This window comes from Coffea arabica, chromosome 1c, assembly GCF_036785885.1.
Source record: "Coffea arabica cultivar ET-39 chromosome 1c, Coffea Arabica ET-39 HiFi, whole genome shotgun sequence".
Taxonomy (NCBI): domain Eukaryota; kingdom Viridiplantae; phylum Streptophyta; class Magnoliopsida; order Gentianales; family Rubiaceae; genus Coffea; species Coffea arabica.
Genome location: NC_092310.1, coordinates 44,608,730 through 44,636,033, shown reverse-complemented (window position 1 = coordinate 44,636,033; position 27,304 = coordinate 44,608,730). Strand labels below are relative to the sequence as shown.

The 27,304-nt window shown below is 36.1% G+C and overlaps 1 protein-coding gene across 1 annotated transcript; it reads left to right on the top strand.

Moving 5' to 3' along the window:
• The first annotated feature begins 2,093 nt into the window (after window positions 1–2,093).
• Window positions 2,094–6,711, top strand: LOC113719840 (uncharacterized). Its single transcript, XM_027245029.2, has 7 exons — window positions 2,094–2,258; window positions 2,667–2,797; window positions 3,187–3,323; window positions 3,435–3,537; window positions 4,657–4,879; window positions 6,301–6,360; window positions 6,474–6,711. Exons 3-7 carry the CDS (start codon window positions 3,222–3,224, stop codon window positions 6,478–6,480), a joined length of 495 nt encoding a protein of 164 aa, XP_027100830.2. The 5' UTR covers window positions 2,094–2,258; window positions 2,667–2,797; window positions 3,187–3,221; the 3' UTR covers window positions 6,481–6,711.
• The last annotated feature ends 20,593 nt before the right edge of the window (window positions 6,712–27,304 follow it).

Below are 27,304 nucleotides of genomic sequence, written 5' to 3'. Positions count from 1 at the left end.
CCAAATCATGGACTTGAAAGTAGACAACCTCCTAAATAGATCATCACGGACAATGAGTACATAAAAGAGCAATGAGAAGCCGTTGCTAAGAGTTATATAAAGAGAATTAACGAGGAAAGCTGAAGAAGAAGACCTGGTGGTGGTGGAAGCAGAGGAGCCGTTATTATATAGATGATTATTATCGCTATTATTAGGCTTGGATTTGGTGGTGGCGGTGGTCGGAGATTCCGGAAACAGCCTCTCTAATATTGCTTTGATTCTCTTTTGTGCCGCCATCTCTCCTTATTGCTAAATTTTTTGGCCTGAAAAAAAAAAGGCTCAAAAGAATCCGGACATAATAGAATTTACTTGGATTTTGAAGAGCTAAAAATGGTAGTAAATTGCTCCGGCGGCAGCGAGCGCCCCCAATGTGCTGAGGCCACATCCGACTGGATGGCCAAGGAGTTGGTTTCTGTCATGACTCGATGGCCAATGTGCTGAGAGCTATAATTGCAGCACAGCAAATTCACTTTGTTATCACTCCAAATCAGCAGCAAAGAATGATAATAGCTTGAATCAGAGGTAGTTAAGTTGCTTTGCTTTATATGCTATTGCTACTGAACGTGCAAAAATCTGGCCGTTGCAAAATCTGACAAATAACTGTTGCATGGCAGATATGGTGCTTACAATTTTTTTATTGCACTTACACCCCCTCAACTTTAGTAATCAGTCCAAATCATTTATTCTTCTTTCAATCTTCTACTAATACAAGGAGCAAAAGGGCAGCCATGGAATGGAATAAAAATACCTTCTCACACCTGAAAATAATATTGTAATATGATTTGGACTGCTTTGTTACCAAAAACTCAAAAGTAAGGGAGGTCAATGAAATTTTTAAAACTTGGAGAGTCTCAGTGCAAGTGTCAGAAACCTCAGGGGAGGTTTCCGAAATTAGCCCAATAAATAAATAGTTTATGTAGGCCTCGTGTATGGCCCACTCCAAGACCAAGCCATGTAGAACTTGCCACGTCAGACGAGAAATTCTCCCACGCAAAATTTCCACTGAGCCCTCAGAATTCAGCCCAGGATCGGAGGATTCTTCTTTGCGTTCAATTCAACCCTCAATACTCCAGCCATTGGATCTCTGATGGGGGCGAATGGGCGATAGCCCTAAGTTTTGAAAATTTTAGTTTATAATGTGTAAATATATGTGCAAAATAACGTTGATCTCTTTTAATTTTGTATAATTTTAATATTATGAGAGTTTATATTATATATATATATATAATTAAAATTAATATTTGATTTTTTTTAGATGTTATATATTTAAATGGATGGAAATTATTTTGAACATAGTATGTTAAGAAATTTTTGGCCTTCTTTAAAAAAAAAAAATCCTTCCACTTCAATTTAACCCGTCAATTTTCACTCCTTTTTTTTTTTGACCAAAATATCCTATGCAAGTTTTTAAATTTTTTTTGTGAGGTTTTCTGTCTCACTCTTTAAATGCAATCGAACACAATATTATTATTTTTAAAGAAATTTATAATTTTAGTATCAAATATTTGAGACATCAGTATATTGGTAGGCATAATATGTAATTAAAAGGCACTAATGGATCAAAAGTACAATAATTTGTCTTTACTTTTTTCAAATTTAGTTGGCCATCAGCATGTGCTACTGACGTGATTAAATTCTGATAACAATTTGCCAAATCAATCAATTAAACTAAATGTGCTTACAAATTAAAATATTTAGAATTAAATTTGCTTTTATCCAAATCGCTGATATTCCACATACTAAAACTGTAATTTTCTTTCTCTTTTTAAGCTGAAACCATAATCAAAGGCCATACTTTGTACTAGTACTAGTATTAGGCAATGAATACGTATAAAAAAAAATTCTAGCGAACTGAGAGATCGAAATCTGGCGAAGCCAAAGGTTAAGGTAAGAGGGGAAGAGAATCATGCTTAAATGAGGTGCAGGAACAAAATTCTAGCGTCTGAAGACTTTTGATTCTCATTGATGACGTGGCGAGTTTTTAACCGTTCGGTCTACAGGTGAGGAGTAGACCAGACGTACACAAGTATTTGCGCCCTCTATCATCACAAACCCCCCATGAAAACCCCGGCGCCCGACTCCTCGACCTCCCTCCAAAAATCACTTTACGCTTCACATCAAATTCATATAAGAGCCAAAGAGGGGAAAAAAAAGGGCTCACATCAAGAACAAAGCCCACATGACAGCGGATGAAATAGCAACAACTTCTAATTAAACAGGTTTGTCATGAATTTCCAGCAATTCGGGGAATTTAGTTTTGTCTAAGGTTGTTGGGATTTTTTGGGTCTGGCGAATTGATCAGAAGGAAAATTTGCACTGCCTTCCAGTTTATTTCTAACTTTGTATTATGGGTTTTTTTTTTTTTTTGGAGTTTGAAAGCTTTGGCTTCTATCTTCCGGTATTACTTTATCATTTAGTTTGATGCTACCGGTGCTCAAATAAATTTGGGTATCATTAAGTAGCTGTTACCGAAGATTGGAAACTGAAGTTGGGTATAATGTGTTTTTTGGGTTGTTTTTGAATTTTTTTGAGTTGTATTTTGAAATTTTTGTGGGTTGTTTTTTTAAGTTGAATATAATTTTTATTGTGTTTTTTGGGTTTTTTTTAATTGTTTGATGCTCATCTAGTACAAGTTCTCGGTGCAAAGGCAGTGGAAAAACCTGGCAAACCTACTCTGACGTCCAAAAACCTTCCCATTGCTTCTGAAGCTTCTTTTGGACAGCAGTTGAGTCTTGAAACATCGCCTCCACCGCTACCAGTAAGTCTCCCGAGCCAAAAACTTCCTCTCTTGTTACGACCTGTGGGGGCACTGGGGATTCTTATGAAATTTGTGATTTTTTGAGTATCAATTGGCTTAAGTTGGGATTTTTTTTCCTGTTAATCTGGAATTTCCAACTTGCAAAAAATGCTAAAGAAGGAAAAAAAGAAGAAGAAGAAGAAGATGTTTGTTTCCTCCTGTTTCCTCTTGAAGGGCCACTTCAGAATTGAACATTTTCTGAAATTAGTGAAGAATTTGAAACAAATAACAGTGCCTGTGTAGTCGTGCAGGATTTCACTTAAGATATCAGAAAGGAGTTTTTTTTTTTTTTTTTTTTTCATGTGATTTTCAATCCTAAAATTTAAGATACTTGTGCAAAAACTTGGCAGATACTTGAGTTTTGCTGCATCAGTGTCTTTTTCCTATGGGGAAAAGAAAAGAGGTTGATACTTGTACTAGTGATATGCTGGGTAATAATGACATTGAAGATGTCCGTTGGCTTTGTTCTTTATCTGAATCAGAACTTGTAAGCTCTTCTTTTCCCCTGTACACTATTTAATTGAATCAGCACGATTGCAATCCTTTTCTTTATGGTTCAAATGTTTATTATTTGTAACGACAGATTTTTGTTTGGTAGGATATGTTGATTGCCTTAAAAATGCTGGCTATGCGGCGAGCAAAAGTAATTGGCCATCCATCTTTGGCCAAGGAGTTTGACTTGAAAAAGCTCCGACACCTTAGTATGTCTTGCTTGTCATTTCCTTGAAATATGCATCTGCTTTTGTTACCTTTACGCTTCTTTAGATTTATGACATGAGCATGATTTCTTTTGTATTATATTTAAACCTTGTAAAAGAGCCTCTATGTATTTAGGAGGTCCATGCACCCACTTTCAAACATCATTCCTAAAGTTTATCTTCATTCTTTTAATAACTAATATAATTTACTTGCAAATGCAAGGTTGAAGTTGTAACCAGTGCATTATAGTTTTTCTAAAGCATGTGGATGTTGTTGTCTTGAATTTATGTTGTGTATGGTTGCATTTCCCATAATTATCCTCATAGACTGTTGGATAACCTTAGAGAACTGAGGATTGACTTTCTTTCACCATCATCAATACAGTTTTTCTTCAGTTCTTGGTCATAACTAACATAATTTACCTGTAAATGCAAGGTTGAACTTGTACCATGTACATTAGTTGTCGTTCTAAAGGATATCAGTAGTATTGACTTTAATGTAAGTTGTCTATTTGCTTGCATTGGCCATAACCATCCTTTTAGACTGTTGGATAATCTTAAGAAACTGAAGTTTGGAAAGTCTTCTATGCCCTTACTACTGCTTAAATGCAACACTTTTTGGTAGCATAAGAAATTAGGTAACTTGAGAACTTTAAATTAAGTAATTACTTTTGTTACTAAAAGCCTGAAATCAGTCAATATATGGAGTACATACTTTATCTTCTTTGAATCAGTATATCACAAGTCAGTGTCAAACTCCTAGATGGCATTTTCCCCCAAATTTAAGAAATATTTAGTTTGTAAAAGTATAGAGCTGTTTTCTTTTAATTATATGCCATGGTATGTATTGACTCTATTTGCTTCATACTGTTACATTATACTACATAATCCTTAATTATGTTGTTAGGATTGGATACGTGTTTGTTTGTTACTTCAATGTGCATGACCTTAAAGCTTTTGCTCTCCTGCATGCTTTTAAAACCTGACATTTGAGTATAAGGGTCCACGTCCCCAAATGTGAAGTCAATGACACCTGGGTTCATTTCTTTGTTTACCTGAATATTGATTTGATGACTTTTATTTGTATTAAGTTAAATGATGATTGCACGAGCAATTGTGTAGGTTTGACAATGATGGAGCATCTTAAAGAACAACTTGAGGATTTATCAGCCGGCCCAGACCCTGCCGAAGGTTCAAAGCTTTTAGATGAATGCAATTTATCCAGGCTTCATGTCAGTGACAGTTTCTCCTCAATGAGCATAGAAGAATTGCGGGAATACATTTGCCCTAAAAAAAGTGAAGTGCCAACTCAGGAAAAAGATAGGAGTAGCAGAGCAGCAGAAAAGTAAGGGCAAGCTGAATAGTGTTTCTGCTTGTTTTTTAATCATATGCCTGTAGCTTCTGTGAGTTTACCCCACTTCTTAACAATTATGCAATTGGACGTGTCTTTGGGTGCAGCTGACAAAAAATTATGATCAACTTGTTTTAGTAAAAGTTTATCTGCAAAACAGCTATTGTATGTGAGAAAATCCAGTGGTGACTCTTATTCTATCATCAAATGAGACCTTTGGGTTTTATGATGTATTCATACAAACATTAGCAAATTGGCAAAAAGAAATCATCATGCTAAAATTTTTGGTCGCACTTGCTGAGTAAATGATGATCATGTTTGCTATTGAAGTAGGCTTCTGTTAAACATGATATTACTCTAAGCTGGTGAAACCTTTATGACTTCCTTGTGTTATCATTATTGACAAATATAGTTTTCTTTAGTTTAGGTAAGCTCAATATTTCCCATGCTTGAATGGATTAATTTTTCTGTCACCTTTTACTGGTTTTGAATTGACACTGGTTTTCAATTAAGGGATAAAATATAATGCATTACCTAGTTGGATAAGATCAGTCCCTGTTAACACTTCTCAGCATGATGCTTGGAGCCATCTTAGAATGTTTTCCTTGCTTTGGCTCTTATTTGCTTCCTGAATTGCAGTTTGTGGATGATGTGATTACTTGCTGAAGAACCCTTACTCATATGTATTTTATTTCTTTTGTTTGTTCCATGAGTTCTGAGTTAAGGTAATTGAGGATCCTTCCTCATTTATTTGTAGAGTGAACATTTCCTGGTTAGTCAAAAACATTGGACTAGGAAAAGTTTCATTTTGGGCTGATGAACTCTTCAAAAATCGGAAATTTCCTTCATGAAAGAAAGACTTGGAAGATTGAGCTACACTGGAACCAGAAATTCTAACCGTTGCTGATATACATAGTAACCTATTTTTGCTGCCAAATCACTGCAACTAGTTGCCAGCATATCTGTCCTCTCTCTTCGATGTACATGTTTGCCTAGTCCTGCTTTCCAATCTCTGATCAATTCTAGCTGAAATTTGTGATTTGAGTTGGACTACAAATCTTCTCTACCAATGACATCAGTTGATGCTGGCACAAATCATTTACTTATATGATGGGAATAGATCAATATATTACAAATCAATATATGCTGGGATACATTTAATATTTCCCTTTCAAATTCTTATTTGTTATACATATCTATATATTCCTGTAATCAGTCTTACATTTCATATGCTAAGTCCAAAGTATGTTAATATATAGTTTTGTTACCTGTTTTCAAGCATAGCTTTGTTGTTTCCTTTTCATTCTTATTTGTTATAAATACAAAAATACATACACACACGCACATTCTCTCTCTCTCTCTCTCTTCAAATTCGTGAAGCCTATATTAAGCCAACTGGTTTTTCACTTGTACAGGTCTTGCGAGGATGAGCTTCCCACAAAAAGGCGGAGACTCGCAAAGAAATGGCTGCCAAAGTAGGACTAAACTTGTTTTACACACATATACATATGCGCGCGCGCGCACACACTCTCTCTCGCTCTAAATTCGCGAAGACCATCTTAAACTAAAAGGTGTTTCACTTGTACAGGTCTTAGAGGACTCCCACAAAAAGGCATAGAGCTGCAAAGAAAGGATCATCACAGTAGATTTGAGCTTGCTCATGTGGCCTCTTTCAAGTAAAATGGTGTTTATAGTACGGCATACCCATAGTAAAGTGTGAATTGTCCAAAAGTGCTCGCCGAATCCGCCTCCCCACCCCCTGTCTAATACTAAAGAAAGGCATGAGATTTGAAAAATGAAAGAGTGGATGAAATTTCAAGGCAAAAGTGTTGGTTTTATAGATTTACAACATAATAATTACAGAATGAATCCAACTGATGTCTTCATCCCAATTGGAGCAGCTGTGGGATAAATGCACAAAATAAATCCTACGTGCAAGAACTTGTGGAAAATTTTTTGCAAAAATTCTTGTTACGTACATTCCAATAATCATTTTAGCACTCATACCCCTTCCATCAATGCGCTCTACACTAACAAGTTTTGAAGAAAAATGCAATCCAAAATGGAACCTTAACCTTGAAGCACGAAATTGTGGGGAAGCTGATAGATTGAGAACTCATTTCTAGACCATAATAGAGGCAAAGGTCGAGAAGGGTTAAACCATCCTGCAATGGTTAATTAGTAAAATTTTGCCTCATAAAAAGGACATAAGCAACTTATATAATTCACACACAAACAATAACCAAGTCCTGTAAAGGAAAAACAACCCTTCAAGTCAGTGACATTCATGATTTCCAAGTCATTAAAGTAGACCACTTACAGATGATAAGGTAAAATTGTTCCAAGAACCCCTAAAAGGGGCTGGAGTGTATGGGATGGTTATCAATCTAGTGGCAGCATTCTGGTCAGTAAGAGCATGTGTCACTTTATTTATTCATACAGCTGCAAATTGTTTATGTGCGTCAATTGGTCAGTGGGGGGACAAAACCAGCGCAATCATTAAGAAAGAAATACGCATTATCTCATCAATTAGACCTAAATAAAGATCACCATTCAGGTGGATGATACGTCTATGAAAATCCACATAAACAAGACCAGAAAACATAACAAAATAGATAAAAGTGTACCTTCAAGATTCTCACAACTTGGTCATGCCTTGTTGCTTAGGGTCTTGTCAGCTCCCTTGATCAATAACAGCCTCACCACATCTGTTCTGCGAGACTGAATCCTGAAAGGCATTACTGAATCCTGAAAGTATCCTCATATTCTGTTGCCACAAAAAAGATGTAAAAAGAATCATAGATAAACCCCATGCCACAATGAAAATTCATTACTGAAAAACGAAAGTTTTTACTAAAATGCAAATGAACAAATAAAAAAAAAGGCATTCATGTATTTTGAATGCTTAAATTGTATTACATACTAAAATGCAATGAACAAATAAAAAATGTCTAATTGTAATTATTGATATTACATAAAAGATGTCATATTATTTTCTCGAATTTATGTTGTTTTCTTGGTTGCATTGCCCATATTCATCCTCATGTTTGATGGATAACATTAAACACTTGATGATTGGAAAGTCCTCTATACTCCTACACACTGCATAAGCCAAGCATTTTAACCAAAAGAAGCTTTAGGGGTATATCGCATTTAACCCTAAATATTATTTGTTAAGTTTGTCGTATCTCTATGAATATAATAATTACGAGTTAAATGCTTTAAATTCCATGTTGCTGTCACACCTTGTATTCCATCGGAGTCCAATCATTAACACCATAAGCATATTCATCAATAGTTCTTGCAGAAATCCAATTAATAGTCCGTTTTGGATCAATTTTGGTTTCCAATTTCCACCAATTCATAAGTTTAGAAAATGTATTAAGCAGTTAACTGTGTTTTGGATCTTGTGTCTGTTTTCTTCAGTTCTATCGCCAAGAGAAAAGCCAAGAGAAAAGGGGCGATGCCTTAACCAATTAACAGCCACAAGAGAACTTAATAGAGCTTGGCGTAATTTGAAATGCAGTTCTTTGAAAAACTTGGAAACTTGATGTTGTTAGAGTGCATGAAACTCCAGATATATGCAGCTAGTGGAGGATATGTTAATGAAGAACCTTGCATCTTTGAGGCACTAATCTTTTCTCTTGGGCATTCTCATGGCTGAGCTAAACTGTGGAAAGCGCGATAGGTTGATGATTTCCCTTGTTTCTTTGATTCCTAATTTTGAGTAAAAATCGATAAACTTGTTTGGTTTTTAGAAATTACGAGTAATTTCTCGAGTTTTTCTTTGGAAGCAGTTAACATACGTTGTTACAGAAATAGTATGCCTTCTTGGATGAACGTACCATTTGCAGTAAATGCCAGAAGGCAATTAGATTCATCAAATAACTTTTCTTAACATAGTCATGTAGGGTGAGAAAAAATTTTGAGAGAAAATTTCTTTGTGACATTGATCATTAGCTTCAATAATTGTAGAAGAAACGGAAAAGAAAAAAATTGTACCAAACAAAGATTCCATTGTTAAAACATAGCATAAAACCTTTCTCAACATATTTATTAGGTCAAGAAGCAAACTTTTCCATCATAATGATTATTGACTTCAACAGTTACAGATGGAAATGATAATCGAGGATTAACAAATCCGGATTGAACAAAAAAGACACAACTGATCGGTGTAACATGAAAAATTTTGGGGTGGAAGCAGAAGCTTTGCCAATTCATACACCAGATTCTGGTATAGTTCTAGTTGGAAGGTGGAAGCTTTCCGGCCAAGAAGGATGAGAATAAAGTGAGTGCACGAGAAGGCTGATAGCTAGGAACAAAATGTCCAGCTCCCCTCACTGTCACAAAGGTCAGGTTTTCATATTCCACTGCGTAACCACCAACCTGAGAGGACAGAAATGAAGTTAAAACCATTCATAATTATCTAAATCCAATCCGGTTTTCAGCAGGAATTGATCTAATTAAACAAATCTTAAGTATGGTCTTAAATCTTGATTTTTTCTTACCTCGCCTTGGGTGTACCAAGCATACCAAGGAGTTTTCACCGATAATCCGAGTTTGTTTAAGGCAAACTTAGTTGTTGTTACAGAACATACACTGTCTGTGTCTCCACTGCAAGTCAAAAAGTTCTAAGCCTCAATTCACAAATCACTAACACAAGGCAGATGCATAAAAAAATTCATACACTTCGTAATTTTGCTTTTGCACAAACTTGTGACATTAGTACCTATAGATCCAAACGCTAATGCCACTCTCAGTCAATTCCTTGATGGTAGGTAAAACTGTATCTGGTTCGTCATCCCAATTAAGGTGTATGTAGTCACTGTTTGAACATGCAGATTACAAGAAGGCAATTAGTCAAGTCACATAGGAAGTGTAATGTAAAAATTATGCGTCTATCAGATTTTGAATAATGCAATGCTTACTTGCAGGAATCCCATGGTCCTGGGATGACAGTGGTGTTAGCATGAAGTGACTTTTGCACTTGAGGAGTATTTAGATAAGTGTATACATAATGATCCGAGCAAGGATCGAACTCTGATGTCTACTTAATCAAAGGGGTAAGAAAACCATGTCAGAGTTGATTTGTCCATCAGGGATAACTGAAAAGGTTTCAGCGGAAGAAGTTTTCATTCCTGTTTCTTACGCATTCGTCAAGGATATATATACATACAGCCCAAACCGTGGATATCGCTACCGATAGCTACTGATCCTATTTGAATACAAGTATAGCTAAGGATAACACCTAATCAGCTAGATATCTCTTTACCAATTCAAACTGATAACCAACTCTGTTACAGAGATATACATTAACTCTGTTACAGAGATATACATTATCCCTAATACCCCCCCTCAAGTTGGAGCGTGAGGATCACGAACGCCCAATTTGCGAAGAAGAAACTCAAACTGATCTCGACCCAAAGCTTTGGTTAGAATGTCTGCTAACTGGTCGTGACTTCGAACATAAACCGTTTTGATCATACCTTTCTGTATTTCATCGCGAACAAAATGGCAATCAACTTCGATGTGTTTGGTGCGTTCATGAAAGACAGGATTGGCAGCTATATGCATCGCAGCTTGGCTATCACAAAATACTCCAGCAGATTGATCATGATGCACTCCCAAAGACAATAACAAACCCTTTAGCCATTTCAATTCACAGACCGTGGCGGCCAAGGAGCGATATTCCGCTTCAGCAGAAGAGCGAGAAACCGTATGTTGTTTCTTGGTCTTCCATGAAATCGGAGAGGGCCCAAGAAAGATGAAATAACCTGTAAGTGATCTCCGAGTTAATGGACAACCTCCCCAATCCGAATCGCAATAAGCTTTCAGTTCAAGATTGCAATCAGCGTTGAGTAAAATGCCTTGTCCTGGACTACCTTTCAAGTATCGGACTATGCGCAAGGCTGCCTCCCAATGCTCTTTCCGTGGCTGGTGCATAAATTGTGCCAAAATATGCACACCATAGGACAGCTCAGGCCGAGTTAAGCTCAAGTAAATCAAACGTCCTACCAGCCTTCGGTATTGATCAGGATCCTGCAGCAAATCACCTTTGGCTAAAGCGAGAGAATGATTCTGCTCCATAGGAAACTTCGAAGGTTTAGCACCCAATAATCCTGCTTCATTAATGATATCTAAAGCATATTTCCGTTGACACAAGAAAATCCCGTCAGCATTTCGAGCTACTTCAACGCCCAAAAAATACTTCAAAACACCTAAATCTTTCATGTGAAAACACTGGCGCAAGTATGATTTGAATGCATTGATCAAATGCGTTTTGTTTCCAGCTATAATAAGGTCATCCACGTATACTAACACAGCCAACTGGATCCCATCTCGTATCAAAGTAAACAAGGAATAATCAGACTGTGACTGAAGAAAACCATACCGTTTTAGAGCTTCAGCCAATTTTGCAAACCAACAACGCGGTGCTTGTCGTAAACCGTAAAGGGACCTTCTCAAGCGACACACCTTCCCGGGTTGGTCAGTGTGAAATCCAGGAGGTAGTTTCATATAAACCTCTTCGGCTAAGTCTCCATGGAGAAAGGCATTATGAACATCCATTTGATGAAGTCCCCATCCCTTAGCTGCTGCCACAGAGAGAAATGTGCGGACCGTAACCATTTTTGCTACTGGTGCAAAGGTTTCATTGTAGTCGATCCCTTCAACCTGGTTGTTGCCAAGAATTACCAATCGCGCCTTGTATCGTTCAATGGTCCCATCAGAATTATACTTAATTTTGTACACCCATTTGCTTCCTATTGCTTTCTTCCCTGGTGGTAAGTCAACAAGAGTCCATGTGCCATTTTGTTTGAGCGCATCAATCTCTTTTTGCATAGCTTCTCTCCATCGGACATCTTTAACCGCTTGATGATAAAATCTTGGCTCAAAATTGGTTGTGATGGCTGCCAAGAAAGCTTGATGACCTGGTGAGAACTTTGTGTAATCAACATATTGAGCTAAGTCATAAGACGTACCTGAGAATGGTGATGGATTGGCTGAACTTGCAGAGGGACTTGCACTTTGAACTGCATAAGTCACACAATCCTTCAGCCGTGTAGAGACTTTCTTGGAACGAAGGCCACGACCAAGTGCTGTCACACCTTCTACTGTCTCTACGTTCTCCATTCGAGGTTCAATTGTTACACCTCCCTGCCTTACGTTGGCATTGTCATTCGGCACACAATCTAAACGTTCATGAGTTTCACGAACATGAGCAAGCTGCTCCTTTTCCTTGTCTCTTGTCTGACCGACTACCTCTTCTTCAAGGTAATCATCTATTGAATTATCCGTACAGGTTCGAACATGATCAGGTGTGTGGTCAACTGCACATGGAAACTCATCTTCACAAAATACAACATCCCGAGACACGAAATACTTTCGTGTTTCTAAATCATACAACCGCCAACCTTTCTGTCCAAACGGATAACCCACAAAGATACACTTCCGGCTTCGAGGAGCAAATTTGTCCTTCGTACGATTCAAACTCTGTGCATAACACAAGCAACCAAATGTACGAATTGACCGATAATCAGGCAAGTGACCATATAGCATTTCATAAGGTGTTTTTCCTCCTAGTAATTGAGAAGGGGTACGATTAATCAGATATCCAGCAGTTAACACACATTCTCCCCAAAATCTGATTGGTAAGTTGGCCTGAAATCGTAAAGCTCTAGCCACATTCAGTATATGTCGATGCTTTCTTTCCACTCGTCCATTCTGTTGGGGCGTTCCCACACATGAAGTTTGATGGATTATCCCTTTAGCAGAGAAATATCCCTTCAAACTGACGAACTCACTGCCATTATCACTACGAACTATCTTAACATTCTTAACAAATTGTCGTTGAACCATAGCAACAAAATTTGGCAAAATATGGCCAACTTCAGTTTTATCTATCATCAAATATATCCACACACATCTGGAAAAATCATCAACAATCGTAAGAAAATAAGATGCATTACAAGAACTCGAGACTCGATATGGTCCCCACAAGTCACAATGAATCAATTCAAATGTTTCACTAGCTCTACTATCACTAGAACAAAATACTTCTCTCGTTTGCTTAGCTTTAAAACAAGCATCACAAGTTTCATTTGAACCTAATTGAATCTTAACCCCAGAAATTAAACCTACGACCTTTGAAGACGGGTGCCCCATTCTCCGATGCCAAAGATCACATGAATCCAACGTCCGAGTTTGAAGTGCTTGGACTGGCGTCTTCTTTTTGAAGTAATAAAGCCCCTTGCATCGTTCACCCGCTCCAATCACCATCCTCGAAGTGCGGTCCTGTATCAAACAAAGCTTATCAGTGAACAACACATTACATTTTGAGTCATCAACCAATTGTGATACTGAGATTAAATTGCAATGTAATCCCGGAGCATGAAGAACATTGTCTAATTGAATATTTTGTCCCATCCGAATCGACCCTTTTTGCAATGCCAGCACCTGTTCTCCATTAGGCAAGCCAATGGGACAGCCTAATATCTGGTTCAAGCTAGATAGATAGCTCGAATTTCCTGTCATATGTTGTGTAGCGCCAGAATCAATTATCCAGATAAAATTTTCCTTACCAGTCATCTTCTCATTACTCCCTGATTCTGAGTTGCAAGCGTTCAACAAACTCACAACTGCTGCCCATTGTTCATTTGTCAGTCCTTTAGGAGTAGCAAAATCCTTTGTTGCAGCAGTGGATTCTTCAATTACTTGAGCTGCATTAACTCGTGCCCCATTTCGTCCTCTTCCTGACATCTTGCCACGTCCTCTTCCTCCAGTCTGTCTTCCTCGACCTGAACCAGACATTTTAGGTCGATCACCCCACCAATCGGGATATCCAATCAGCTGAAAACATCCATCAGCATCATGCCCTTCGCGATTGCAGTATTTACAAACGGCACTCCTATCCTTGATTCCTGTTTTGGCCTGAACCACAAAGCTAGCCGCTTCGTTGTTAATCTCTTTTTCCCTGGAGATATTTCGAACCCTTTCTTCTTGGCACATCAAGGAATACGCCTTGCTCACACCAGGCAATGGAGTTGTGCTCAAAATGTTTGATCTCACTGTTCTATATGCATCGTCTAACCCCATCAGAAATTGGTGAAGTTTTTCTTCTTCTCGTTTCTTTGTTAATTCAGTTGCCACATTACACGTACAACCCCCACACTTGCACGTAGAGATTGCGTCATAATTCACCAGTTCTTCCCACAGTCGCTTCAATTTAGCATAGTAACTCATAAGGGAGAGTCCTTGCTGTTTGCAATTTGCTAATTCTGTCTTCAGTTGCTGTACTCGTGCACCATCAGTCACTGAGAAACATTCTTTAATGTCTTCCCACAAGTTCTTTGCAATCTCCCTGTGTGTCAAAGTAGATCGCACCGTTGGCTCAATCGTATTCATCATCCACGATATAAGCATGGAATTCACTGTCCACCAGTCTTCTAATTCATCGGAATCTTCATCTGGCTGTGCTATGGTTCCATCAATGAATCCGAATTTCTTCTTGGCCCTGAGAGCAGTTCGGATTGCTCTAGCCCATTCATCGTAATTATCCTCCTTCAACTGTACCTGGGTGATTATATTTCCAGGATTATCATTGGCATACAAGGTGTATGGCGACACTATTTTCTTTCCATCTCCTTCCATGTTTTTCCAGTTGACAGAAGGTTCTTGCTCTGATACCATGAAAAGGTTTCAGCGGAAGAAGTTTTCATTCCTGTTTCTTACGCATTCGTCAAGGATATATATACATACAGCCCAAACCGTGGATATCGCTACCGATAGCTACTGATCCTATTTGAATACAAGTATAGCTAAGGATAACACCTAATCAGCTAGATATCTCTTTACCAATTCAAACTGATAACCAACTCTGTTACAGAGATATACATTAACTCTGTTACAGAGATATACATTATCCCTAATAATAACGAAAACCAAGTCAATGGATTTTACAATCGATAACGAAATCTTACCGTAGTAGGAGTATTTGAAGAAGAAGAACACAAGGGAGCATAGATATTGTAATAATCAATATTGCCTATAGCTGAATCTGCTTGGTCCTCGTTTGTCTGACAAGCATCTGATGTATTTCCTGAAGAAAAATTGCAATTGGAAAATATACCCTGATGAATTTCATCAGATATCAGAGCATGGGTCCAGTAATAATCATAAGTCCCACTGCCTTGTGTTTCAATATCAACGTATGGATTCCCAATCTGAAAATCATGGACGATATTTAACCACCATTCGGTGTGAAAAGAAGCCCGTCAAACTGTTGAAAGTTCAAGAAAGAAAAAACTTACAGCAATTCCTTTCAAGTTAATGACAGTTTGGTTCGTTATCTCATTGTTATGGAGAATCAGTTGAGCAAGCTGAGGCACGTAATGACCAGCATAGCTTTCTCCAGTTATCAAGAAGTCTCTGGTTTTGTACTCAGGGAACCTTTCCAGCCAGTTGACTAGAAATGTATAGGAATCTGCTGCAGTTTTTGTATCTCCGGTAATGTAATCTGAGGATGTGTTGGAGTAAGAAAATCCAACACCAGCTGGAGATTCCAAGAAGAGTACGTTTGCCACTACATTGGACAACACAAAACTGGCAGAGTTAATTGTGAATTCATCAAAATTTTGATGACGATTACTCCAATTAATTGATCAAATTTTTACCAGTGTTCCAGGCATATGGATTAAGCCAGAGGGTGCTTCCATCTTTATTGACTCGGAAAGGTCCCAATTCAGTCATTGCTCCAGCTCCAATTGAGGAGCATCCAGGTCCTGTTTTCGGTTACAGACTTTTGTCACCTTAACTACTACTCTTCAAACAATAGCCTCTCTACAGAATGCTAATCACAAAATTTCAAATAGAAATACGTACCTCCATTTAGCCACAAAACCAGAGGCTTGGCCGAAGAGTTTTGGGATTCGGCAAAATAGTAAAAGAGAGCTCGACCAGCTTTAGGATCAACTGTGACATACCCTGAATACTGATCAAAATTTACTGCATTTGGCTGTCCTGGCAATGTTGTGATCCTGTCAGCTTCCTTCAACCCTTCTTGAGGGCCAACATAAACTGGCGAATACTCATTTCCCAATTCCTCAGTCACATAATTCACTGATCTTTTCGAGCTTCTTCGAGCCTTGAGGTGCTTCAAAAGAGGGTCATGCTTTTTTCCTGCAAAACATTGCACAGATGCCACTAGGCATACAAAAATGAGAAGAGGTAACACTAATGCACCTTTCATCCTTTAGGTGTAAAATTAGAATCCTGATATTTTTCACCAATGCAATTAATGTTTGTGTTTTATAGGTAGCTCTGAACAAGAAATGTCGAATTTATCGTCCTCCTTTCTTCTTGTTCTTGTCACATTCACAATCATGTGGCATTTCCAAGGTTTGTTTTCATCGCAAAAAAACTGTCTCATTCCATTAGTGTAACTTTATTTGATTTTAAATATGTCGACCCAAGAAAGGTTATTGACATCTACAGAAGAGATTACTAAAAAAGAAGATCATGACATTGAAGGTGTCAACTAGGCAGACAATTACGATGAATCGATCTATCCCACACGAATTTGGAGCTCAATAATTCCCAAACGAATTTGAAGCCAGACGAATTTTGGCTTTATTATTATTTTTTAATTTTTTCGAATAGTAGAACAAAAGATGGTTTTTCATTTATTGAACACCAGAAATTGTTACTAACTATTTATTCTCTATTTCAAACCCTAAACTTTTTATTTGGCCAAAAAAAACACATTGTTTTACTACTAAAATGATCACTCTGGCCATATAAAAATATTTAATAACCAAAACAGAAAATTTCAAACAGTGTTGTGACTATTTTTGCTATTTTCTCTGCTTGAAAATAGAAGAATTTTTTTTTAAAAAATAAGTTAAATACAAAACTTGGCTTCTCATTAGTCCCTAGCATAACTTTTGTTTAAGTAAAAAAAGAAATTCTTTTTGTAAGATTAGCCTCTTGTAGAAGTCATTATGATCCACATAATTGATTTTAAAGTAGTTGATATTCTGATTAATTAATTAACATTGTGTCAATAATAAATTAGTATCTCCTATTTAATAATGATTGATTGATATTTTCTACTAATTGATATCTTATTCAATCATTTAAGCAATCAAATCAATTAATTAGTTAGAAACTATTATTTTGAGTTATGAATTATGACAAGATTTTCTCGACGGAAGGAAACCATAGAGATTTTGGTAGTAAGGGTCCTTAGTTTAGCCTATAAATAATCTTTGGTACTCTATTAATTAGCACTACACTCTCTGGTTAAGCATAGATTAGAAGATTCTTATTCTAAATTCTCTTTTGCTTATCTCTTCTTCTACAAATTTTCTTTGTTAGTATAGAGAAGAAGAAAGTAAGAAGTTCAGGAGCGATATGGATTTAAGTTCTACCTGACAACAATGGCTGGAGATAAATTATTTAAATTTTCGCTATTTAGTACAAGTTGTTCGTACTTATTTGTTTAACATGTGGATGTGGTATCAGGGTCACCCTCCAGCTATATGTTGTTTAACATATAATTTTATGGTTTATTGACAATCTGATAAAAGTTGCATAGATTCATAGAATATTAGATAAATCAAATCTAATTTGGCATGAGATCTATGTTTCTATTATTTCAATGATTGAGAATTAATGACTAATCCCATGTATATGTATCATTCTTGTGATGATTTATTTGGCCATGCAATTTATTCGGGTTTGTTTAATCCAGTATGACTTGCTAATGATTTGAATATTTCTTGGACTCACATATTCTTAGTTGTGGATGTTATATGTATCGATACACATCATGATTATTGTTATCAACGTACTTTAACAATCTCAGAAACATATAATTGGACTTTGGCCATCCAATATGTAGTTATTTACATCTCACTTTTTGGTTGAAATGAGTATTCATCAAGACAACTTGGTATGATTAATTTATATGATTGAGTGCATACATGTATAGTTAGTATGACATTTGATCAACAAAATCATTATGTAACATTCGCATGCTCATACATGTATATGACAACATAACTATTTATGTCTTGTATGAATTATGATTAATATACTTATGCTTTTTGACTTTGCATCATATATACTAAAATATCATAAAGGTTGAACTTTGCTTTTGGGGCACTTTATGTTTATATGAGTTCTATTTAAGCAACTCCATGCCTCTTGAAATTGTGATTAATAATTGTCATCAGTAGTTTGTTTATTTGCTGCACTTTTGTCTAATTATTTAAAAATATAAATTGCAACATCTTTCAACTTTTAATTTTTGTCAATTATAAATTATTTAGATATTATCACAAAGATCTTTGCATCTTGTACTTAAAAGTGGCCACAACATCTTACATACTTGATATTTAGAATTTTAATCACATAAATGTTAAGCGATTAAATGAATAACATCTAATTAAGTAAATAATTAATTTGTTAAAATTTATCACTTAGCCCACAAGAAAGTGGTCGTTTTAATAAGATTAATTGAAATAAGATGGTAAATTTAACATTTTGTTAAGATATTTTCCTGGACTCATGGGTATGAAAAATTTTTATTTTTATAGTTTTAATTTACTAGTTTTATTATAAAGAAAGTAAATTCAATACATGTTTGGTACACTCTACCACGCGAAGATTTGAATTTATTATTTGAGTTAACATTGGTTAATTCAACCTTTATGTCTTAAATTCATAGCAACAATATATGTTTATTCTTGGATATTGCAATTTTTTTACTACTACTGTTTTTAATGATTCATCTCATATTCCAATGCTATTCGATAAAAACTACACCGAATGGAAGGACAAGATTCTTCTAACTTTGGGGTGCATAGATCTTGATTTGGCGTTTCATGAGAATGAACCACCCATTCCCATGAATCCTAGTTCGTCAAATGAAAAAGTTACTTATGAGCGGTGAGAGCCAAAGCATATCAGTCAAAGCATTAAGGGTTCAATCACTGATTGTGGTCGAGTCAAAACTTATATGAATGCAATTGATGAACAATTTGTAAGTTTTGACAAGGTTTTGGCTAGCACCCTTATAAAGAAATTTGCAACCATGACACTTGATAAAAGCAAGAGTGTTTGCAAGCACATTATGGAAATGCGAGACATTGTTGCTGTTGATCTTGATCCCTATCTTTTGATGTTTACAAAACAAATGGATGATACTAATATTTTTTCAAGATATACTTTCAGTTTTGAAGTTATTTGATTCCATGAACAAGTGCAATTGAAAGGGGACAAAGTATGCTGAAGCTGTCGGACGCTCAAAAAGTCAGGATCGGACGTCCGATAATCGTTGCGTCACTTCGGACGCAGAAAATCAACCTACCGGACGTCCGAAAGAATTGAAGAAAATTTTTCAGTTTTACATCATACCTTCGGATACAGAAAACAAACCTACCGGACGTCCGAAAGAATTGAAGAAAATTTCTCAAACTCACTGCCTGTTGTCGGACGCATAAAACAGGGCTATCGGACGTCCGACACTACCAACGGCTAGTTGACTGTTCAGCAACTTTCTATCCGTTGGAAGCATTAATGAGGCACTTTCTTGCTCCTATATAAATAGTGGTTGGTCAGACACTTCAAACAACTTTGGCACACTGAAAATACAAAAGATCTAGAGAGATTTTAGTAAGAAAATACTCTTCAAAAAAGATTTGTAATCTTAGTGGTGTGAGGTTCATTGTAAGCTTTTCATTTGTGAGTGAATACTTCATGAGTGTAGCTCTGTGAGGGTTGTCCTGAGGGATAGTAAAACGTCTTGACTTGACCGAGTGGAGTTCGGGGCAAGGAGGAGGTGAACCTTCCTTTGTACACAAGAGTGATTGTAATTCATCAACTTGAAGAAGTTTGGTTGAATTAATCTACAAGCTCAAGAGGAGCTGTGTGGTTAATTGGTTTGTAATTCCTTCCTTTTTATTTACTTACTGTTACGTTTATGATCTTTGCATTGTTTGTCTCTTGGTTGTTTTCGATCCTTATAGTTGCTAAACTGAAGTCCCTTAAAGTTGAGATTTTTGAGTTATTCCTTGTGCATTTCATTCTCAACTCTTTTCCATTGGAATATGCTCTGTTTAAGATCTCTTATAATACAACATAAAGAAAAACGGTCAATTAATGAATTCTTGACCATGTGTGTTCACATGGAGAAGAGATTGAAACATGAGACAAGTGTTCATCTTGTGACTCACGGTAAAGGAAAAGCAAAGAAAGGAAGAGTGTTCCTATAAAATGAGATGGCAAAAAAGACAAATGCTATTTTTGCAAGAAGAAAGGGCACTGGAAGAAAAATTGCCTCAAATACAAGAAGTGACTTGAAAATAAAGCTAATCTCAGCTTTGTGTGTTATGAATCTAACTTCGCTAAATTTTTTATAATACTTGGTGGATTGATTGCTAAAATTCACATGTTCAATACCAAGCAGGGCTTTCTGAACCTAAGGAAGTTGTTAGAAAGTGAACAAAGCATCTATTCTAAAAACTGGATGTGCTCAACTGTTGAAGGCGTGGGGATCTATAGACTTATTTTAAAAATTGATTTTCAATTAGATATTGAAAATACCTTCTATGTTCCATACTTTTCTAGAAATTTTATTTCTTTTCTAGATTATTTATTATTGGATATGATTTCAATTCTCATCTTTCAACCATGAATCTTTTGAAAAATAATAAAGTTATTGATTCTGCCAATTTAGATGGAATTTTATACTTGAGTTAATCCTCACCTCTCTCTCCCTCCCTTCCCCTCCTCCCTCTTCTCTCTCGCCTCCTCCTTCTTCCCCTCACCCTTCCTCTCCCCTAATCTGGTCACACATCTAGTCGCGAAAGGAAAAGGGGAAGGGGAAGGGAGGGGGGAGAGTAGAAGGAGAAGGGAAGAGGAGAGGGAGAGAGGGAGGAGGTGAAGGGAAGAGAGGAGAGAGAGGGAGGAGAAAGAAGAGAGAGAAAAAAAGAAAAAATGACTCGTTGACCAGAACTAGCCGGTGATGGAGGTGCTATATTGTGGTGGGGTGAGGAAGAAGAAGAAAAAAGAAGAAAAATTTTTTGTGTGTTTTTGGGTATTTTAAGGTGTGTATTTTAAAAAATTTTGAGAAAATTTTTTATCTTACTATAGTTAAAGTTGTTAAAAAATTTTGTAGAAGAAAATTTTGGCAAAAAACTTGCTTGCCAAACAAGCCCTTCTTTTCAATTGATATGTGTATACATATTGAGGATTTTTTTTTCTTTTTTCTCGTACACACTCCATCAAGGGTATCAAAATCCCCTATTAGTGAGTTCACACATACATCATGAAAAATTATTAGTTTTTCAACGCTAATAGTAGAATCTATGGCGTATAGTGCTGAAATTGATAAATCAAGGGCATTTTGCCAACCCCAAAAAAGTTTTAAAAAGTATTTTGCAATCAATACTAAATACCATTGTTCAGGGAATATTGTTTGTTTCTACATTTTTTTTTTCAATATTTTGTTCTCTTCCGAATTACACGCTTTCTTTCTTGTTGTAATGCTCCCTGTCTCATAATTGAAAAGCATGCAAATATTGATTAATAGATAATATCTTGGGCAATGAATTACTAATAATCAGTGTTTTGAAACTTAGATTAGTCTAGGGCTGCAAACGAGTCGAGTCGAGTCGAGTTTTGAGCTAATCGAGGCGAGTCTCGACTAAATTTTACCAAACTCGAGCTCGAGCTCGACGAGCTGGCAATTTTTGAGCTCGAGCTTGACTCGAATCAAGTCGAGCCGAGCTCGAGCTCGAAAAAAATAAAAAAAATTTATTTTATTTTTTTAAAAAATAAATAAAATAATATTTTTTTCTGAATAAATAATAAAATATTAAGGATATATATGTAATTTCACTATGAAAGTAAAAAATAAAAAAATATATATAATATACGTAATTTTATTATTAAATAAAAAAAAAATATATATATATACTCAAGCTCGCGAGCTAACGAGTTTAATATTCTGAGCTTGAGTTCGAACTCGAGTTCGATTCGTTTGGCTCGAGCCGCTCGCGAGCGGCTCGCGAGTTTGCAACCCTAGATTAGTCAATGACACGACAGAACTCAAGAATTGAGACTCAATGGGCTTAACGGGTTTGGAATTGAAGAATCGGATGATGTCATACATATATATTGATTGAATACCTATAAAAATGTATCTTATGATATTTTTAAACTTAAAATCAAAATTATTGTTTATAACTAAATTATTTTTTATTTATTTTAACTTGTTATAAGTAGGATTTAATATTTGAAGAGAGGGTAGGCAGATTTGAACCTAAGATCTTTAATTTTTGAATTTTCATTCCTCAACCTTAACCTCTTAACCAAAGCGTTCTTGATTTATAATTAAAGTGATAAGACCTATTTGATAAAATATACAAAATAAGACTGCAACTGAGACTAAAAACAATTCAAAAGAGCATTTGTAAATGTCAAAATTATCTGAAGATAAAAAATAATTACTATAAAGTTATGATTATTGATAACTCCATTATTTGCAGATATTTATGTTATGATTTTCTTAAGTTTTATTATGGATTCATCAAATTATGAGTGTATTTTCGATGGTTTTCAGGAAAATTAGTTGGAGGTTTGAATTGAAAAGATGTGGAGGAAAATCAAGAATATTGTGCTGGAAGTTATTAGAGATATATTTTGAGATATCTTTGAAGCAATTATCAGGGAAATATGGTTGAATTTGGAAAATCTTATCTGTGACAGCCCCACCTATCCTTAGGGCGAACCCTAGGGTATCAGCGGGCTGCCTGCCCAACTCTCGCCGGGGCTCGGTCGATCCAAGAACTACCAACTCAAATAAAATTGATGAATTACCTCCCAAGCAAAGGAGTATAACCCTAATTGAAACATAATCACAACGCCAACTATCCAAAACTTAGTATATGTAGTTAAATGTCAACTTACCACTCCACACTTAATTTATATAGCATAAGCCGAACTTTTGAATTCAAACTTACAAGTCTTCTCCAACAAAAGATACAAATCTCAAAATACAAGTTTAAAGTAAAATAAAGCTAAGAAAACTCTTGATCAAGTCCATTCTCGATCTGTTAAGAAAAACAAAGGGAATGGGGTGAGCTAAAACCCAGTGAGGTTCCAATAAACAAGTAAGCACATAGTCAAACAAGGGCATAATATAATCAAGTAGAGATCATAATATAATCAAGTAGAGACCATGCAGTATGATAGCAATTTAATCACAGTTCAATTCAAGGATACGGGTGGCTTTCAAAAGCCAAAACCACTTGAGCATGATCACAAATGCATCCGTTGACTCTCCGTCAACATTTGTATTCATAGAATATAAAATTCGTAGAACACCACTTTCACCGATCTCCGTCCACCAGTCAACCACCTACCAGGCCGATTCAATCAACTAGCCCTAGATTGGACTTATAGTTCTAGATATTTCATCCCTGGCGGTGCTGGACAACACAATAGGCTAGCACAATGGCTATACCCCACCAGAGAGCCTCGATTTAGGATTTCGTCCCTGGTGGCGCTGGACAACACAACAGATTAGCACAACAGTTATACCCCGCCAGAGGGCCTCAATTCAAGATTTCGTCCCTGGCGGTGCTGAACAACACAACAGGCTAGCACAACAACGGCTATGCCTCACCAGAGGACCTCAATTCACATGCACATAAACATGCAAGTCCGCATACAGGATCAACTAATTCAAGTTCATATAGTAAACCAGTTACACAGGCCAGAGAACGAGTGTGATAAAGTACACCCTCGTCTCGTATAGAATAAACAAGAGTCACAGGTAAACAAGTCACGGATTGCAAATACAGATAAATCAGGTTAAGCACAAATCATTGGAGTGGAACACTCACCTAACAAGCAATGCAGTAGTCAAACGTCAAGTATCTCGATTACGGCCACCTTCGTTTCCCAATCCTTGGGCAACGAGTGAAATCGTTAACAAATTAGGTTCATTTCTCACTCAATTGTAGGCTCATTAAGTGATCAAGTGAGTAGTTAAAGCTACTCAATTAATCATGCAAATGAAGTCCAAATTACAGTAAAAGTGCATGATCAAACAAGTTTGGTAGGTGCATGAAAGTTTGGCAAAAGAAAAGTTTCATTCAAGCTCAAAAGGTTCTTCATGGGTAAAACAGTCGCGCCTGCGTAGTTTTGAAAAAACGGCTATATCTCATTGTAGGAAGGTCGGAATTAGATGTCGTCGGTGGCGTTGGAAACTAGACTCAAAGGGCTTTTCAACGGTACCAAATTCACATTCTAGTTCGTCTCCTATTAGTACCAGTAGCTCAGACAATTTGGCTGATTTTCCAATTCTGGATCAGCCCTAACCTCAAGCAAAACTACATTAGTTCTTGGTGCTGTCTTCATTTGTTCTGATTCAAATTCACCCAAATCAGTCCTCTAATGTTCATATACAGGGATTCAAGTCACCCAGTACCATTGGAGCTCAAAATGCAATACATCAACATGATTAAGAATGACCATAGCACTCTAGTTATCAAGAGAAACCAAAACAGTCCACTAGTGATCCAACTAACCACTTTACTTGCTTAAATTTCATTCCAACTCACACATGAGTTTAACCAATGGCTAGCCAAGTTTCTTAAGCATGATTAAGGTGCAAATGAACCACAAAAATCAAAGAAAAACCCCTCCTTCCAATACCTGTCAGCCAAGGAAAAAGAAAAGAGTCCACAAGTTCACATATTTATCAATCCTTCATCCTCCCATGATTTTCACTCAAACAACATATCAAGTGTTAAATCTACCTCAAAAGGGGTTTAAAACATGTTAACACTTCATAAACAACCATGAACAAAGTTTAAACATTTCATCAAACACATGGTAGGCATACTAACTAACCTAACTACTACTTGTTGAATTCAAGAGATTAATCCCAAATCTCATCCAAAACAACTTGTAGTTTGCCTTTAAAACTTAAGGTACATGATATAACACCATAAAACTATAATTTAAAGATTATTTACCTCTCTTGTAAGAAGCTTGAACCACCAAAACAATCCACCAAAATGAAAGCTTCAAGCTTGAAACAAACTCTAGGGTTGGAGGAGATTCACTCTACTGACTCAAACTCTTTTTCTTTTGGTTTTAGCTCTTGATCAAACTAGGGATAGAAAGCAAAAACAATGGAGTTTTCTCTCTTTTTTGAGAAGCTTCAAGAATTCAGCCAACCTAAGAAATAATAGAGCCAAGAATGGTTTAAATTTCCTCTAACCTTTGGTCAAACAAAATGCATGGCTAGGATTTGGCCATTTGGCCCAATTCTTGTCCATTTCTTTTTTAATTTTTGATTAATGATGTTTCAACTCTTCCAAATGTTCGAACACCTATTTAACACCTCTAAACTATCATATAAATTCCCAACCACAATAAAAGAATATTTGGTGAAAATGCAAGTGGTGAATTAAACTAAAACCAACTCAAAGAAATGTTTTAATTAAAGTAGAGGAAATGAAATGCAATACAAGGGAATTATTGCAACAAATGTAGAATATAATGCAAGGGCAAGTAATAAGTGGTTTAAATCTTAAGACAAGGTATGTAGTTTAGTGAAATTGTATTTTAAAGTGAGGGTCCTCACACTCTCTCCCCCTAAAGAATTTCGTCCTCGAAATTCTCAACTTGATTATTGTATAGCTTAGCATATTTTACGTGAATGTCCTCTTGAACTCTCTCGAATCCTGTGGTCACATAATATAGTAAAAGACTAGCAATACAAAGCCATATTATGAAGAAATTGAGGTTCCAAAACTTTATTTAGAATATACATCAATTTAAAGTTTTATACCCGTATAACCTATCAAAATATAATACTTGCTTGTTCCAATCAAGGAGTAATCCTCATGTACTTACTAATCAATGTTGCCAGAGTCACTTAGATTACAAGAGTGTCACTTATAGTCAAACGTTTGGAGAAATTAGAAAAGACGTTCAAAATACAAAGTTGGAAGTTGTCCGACCTAAAATGATTTGAAGAAACTCGTTTCCTTTCATTTAAGCTCAATTCCACTCATTAACTAACCTCAAAATAGTTTATGAACTGTAATCCTAAAGTTGGAAAAGAAAGTACGAACAGTCCTAGGAAAACAGAAATTTTCTAGCTTTGCGCGATACCATTTTAAAAATCATATCTCAAGTTTCTTAAATCCAAAATTTATAAACTTTATACCGACAGAAAATAGATTCAAAGGATTACAACTTTCTAGAAAGCACCATTGTAAGATCCTATCCACAAGTCAGTCAAATTTCAACCTAAATTTTCTGTTTCACCCAGTAAAAGACAGAACAGGTATGCAATTTCAGTCAATTTTTGCAAAATCAGAGATATTCATAGAAATTGAGAACAATGCTGAAATTTTCACAGTTGATAGTATTCTGAATCTAGTTTCAAATACAACAAACTGAACTCAATTTTTTTTATTAAGATATAACAGGTGTCCTAAAACTGCTCAAGGTTTCCTGCGGACAAATTTTTAGCGGCACTTCATTTGTATTTACTAATTTTTTTCAGCCAATTCAAGGCCACATTCTTCCCACAAAATAGTTTCAACTCAAGCATATACATACCAAGCTAACAATTCACTAAACCAAGCATATAACTGTTACCTACTCAAGTTAGAAAATGAAACCCTGAGCTGAAATTCCTACTCACAAGTTGGAATTTTCTTTAGGCAAGTCAAACTAGTATATAAAGCTAGATATTTCGCATAGCAAAGCTATCAGACCATGGCCAACACTTAAGCATGATGTGTGGGTAGAAAATTCACCATAAAACTGAAAGTTACCACAACACTACTTCAACCCCTGAAATTTTCCCATAAAACTACCAAAATTACAACCTTAATCGACTAGTTTACATATATTGGGAGTAGAGGAAAGTTGCTAGCGAAATTTACCTTGTAACCTCAAAAAAGATGGCAACTTAGGGCTTCTTCCTCCAAAATCACTCCACCAATACCTTGAAATCTATCTTAGTTAGCATTTCTATGGAGTAGTTTGCAAATTGGTTGGTTGAAACTCAAGATTCAAACACAAAATTGAGGTTAGAGTTGAAGGTCTCTCTTTGGCTTTTCTTCTCCCTTTGTTCGGCCGATCAAGAGGAAAAATGAAGACAATTCGGTCAAATTTTTGATTTAGTCAAGGTGAAGAATGTAACACAGATTTTAATCTCGATAAAAGAAGAGTTAAAACTTGGTTACTATTCTTGCTAGCTCTTAAACCTATACGATGTACATTGAATAATTTATTTCTTTTGAACGACAAACGAAAGATCTTCATTTAACTTAAAGACTGAATTATAGCAATAAACTCATGGACAAGGATCCAATACTGCCCAACCAC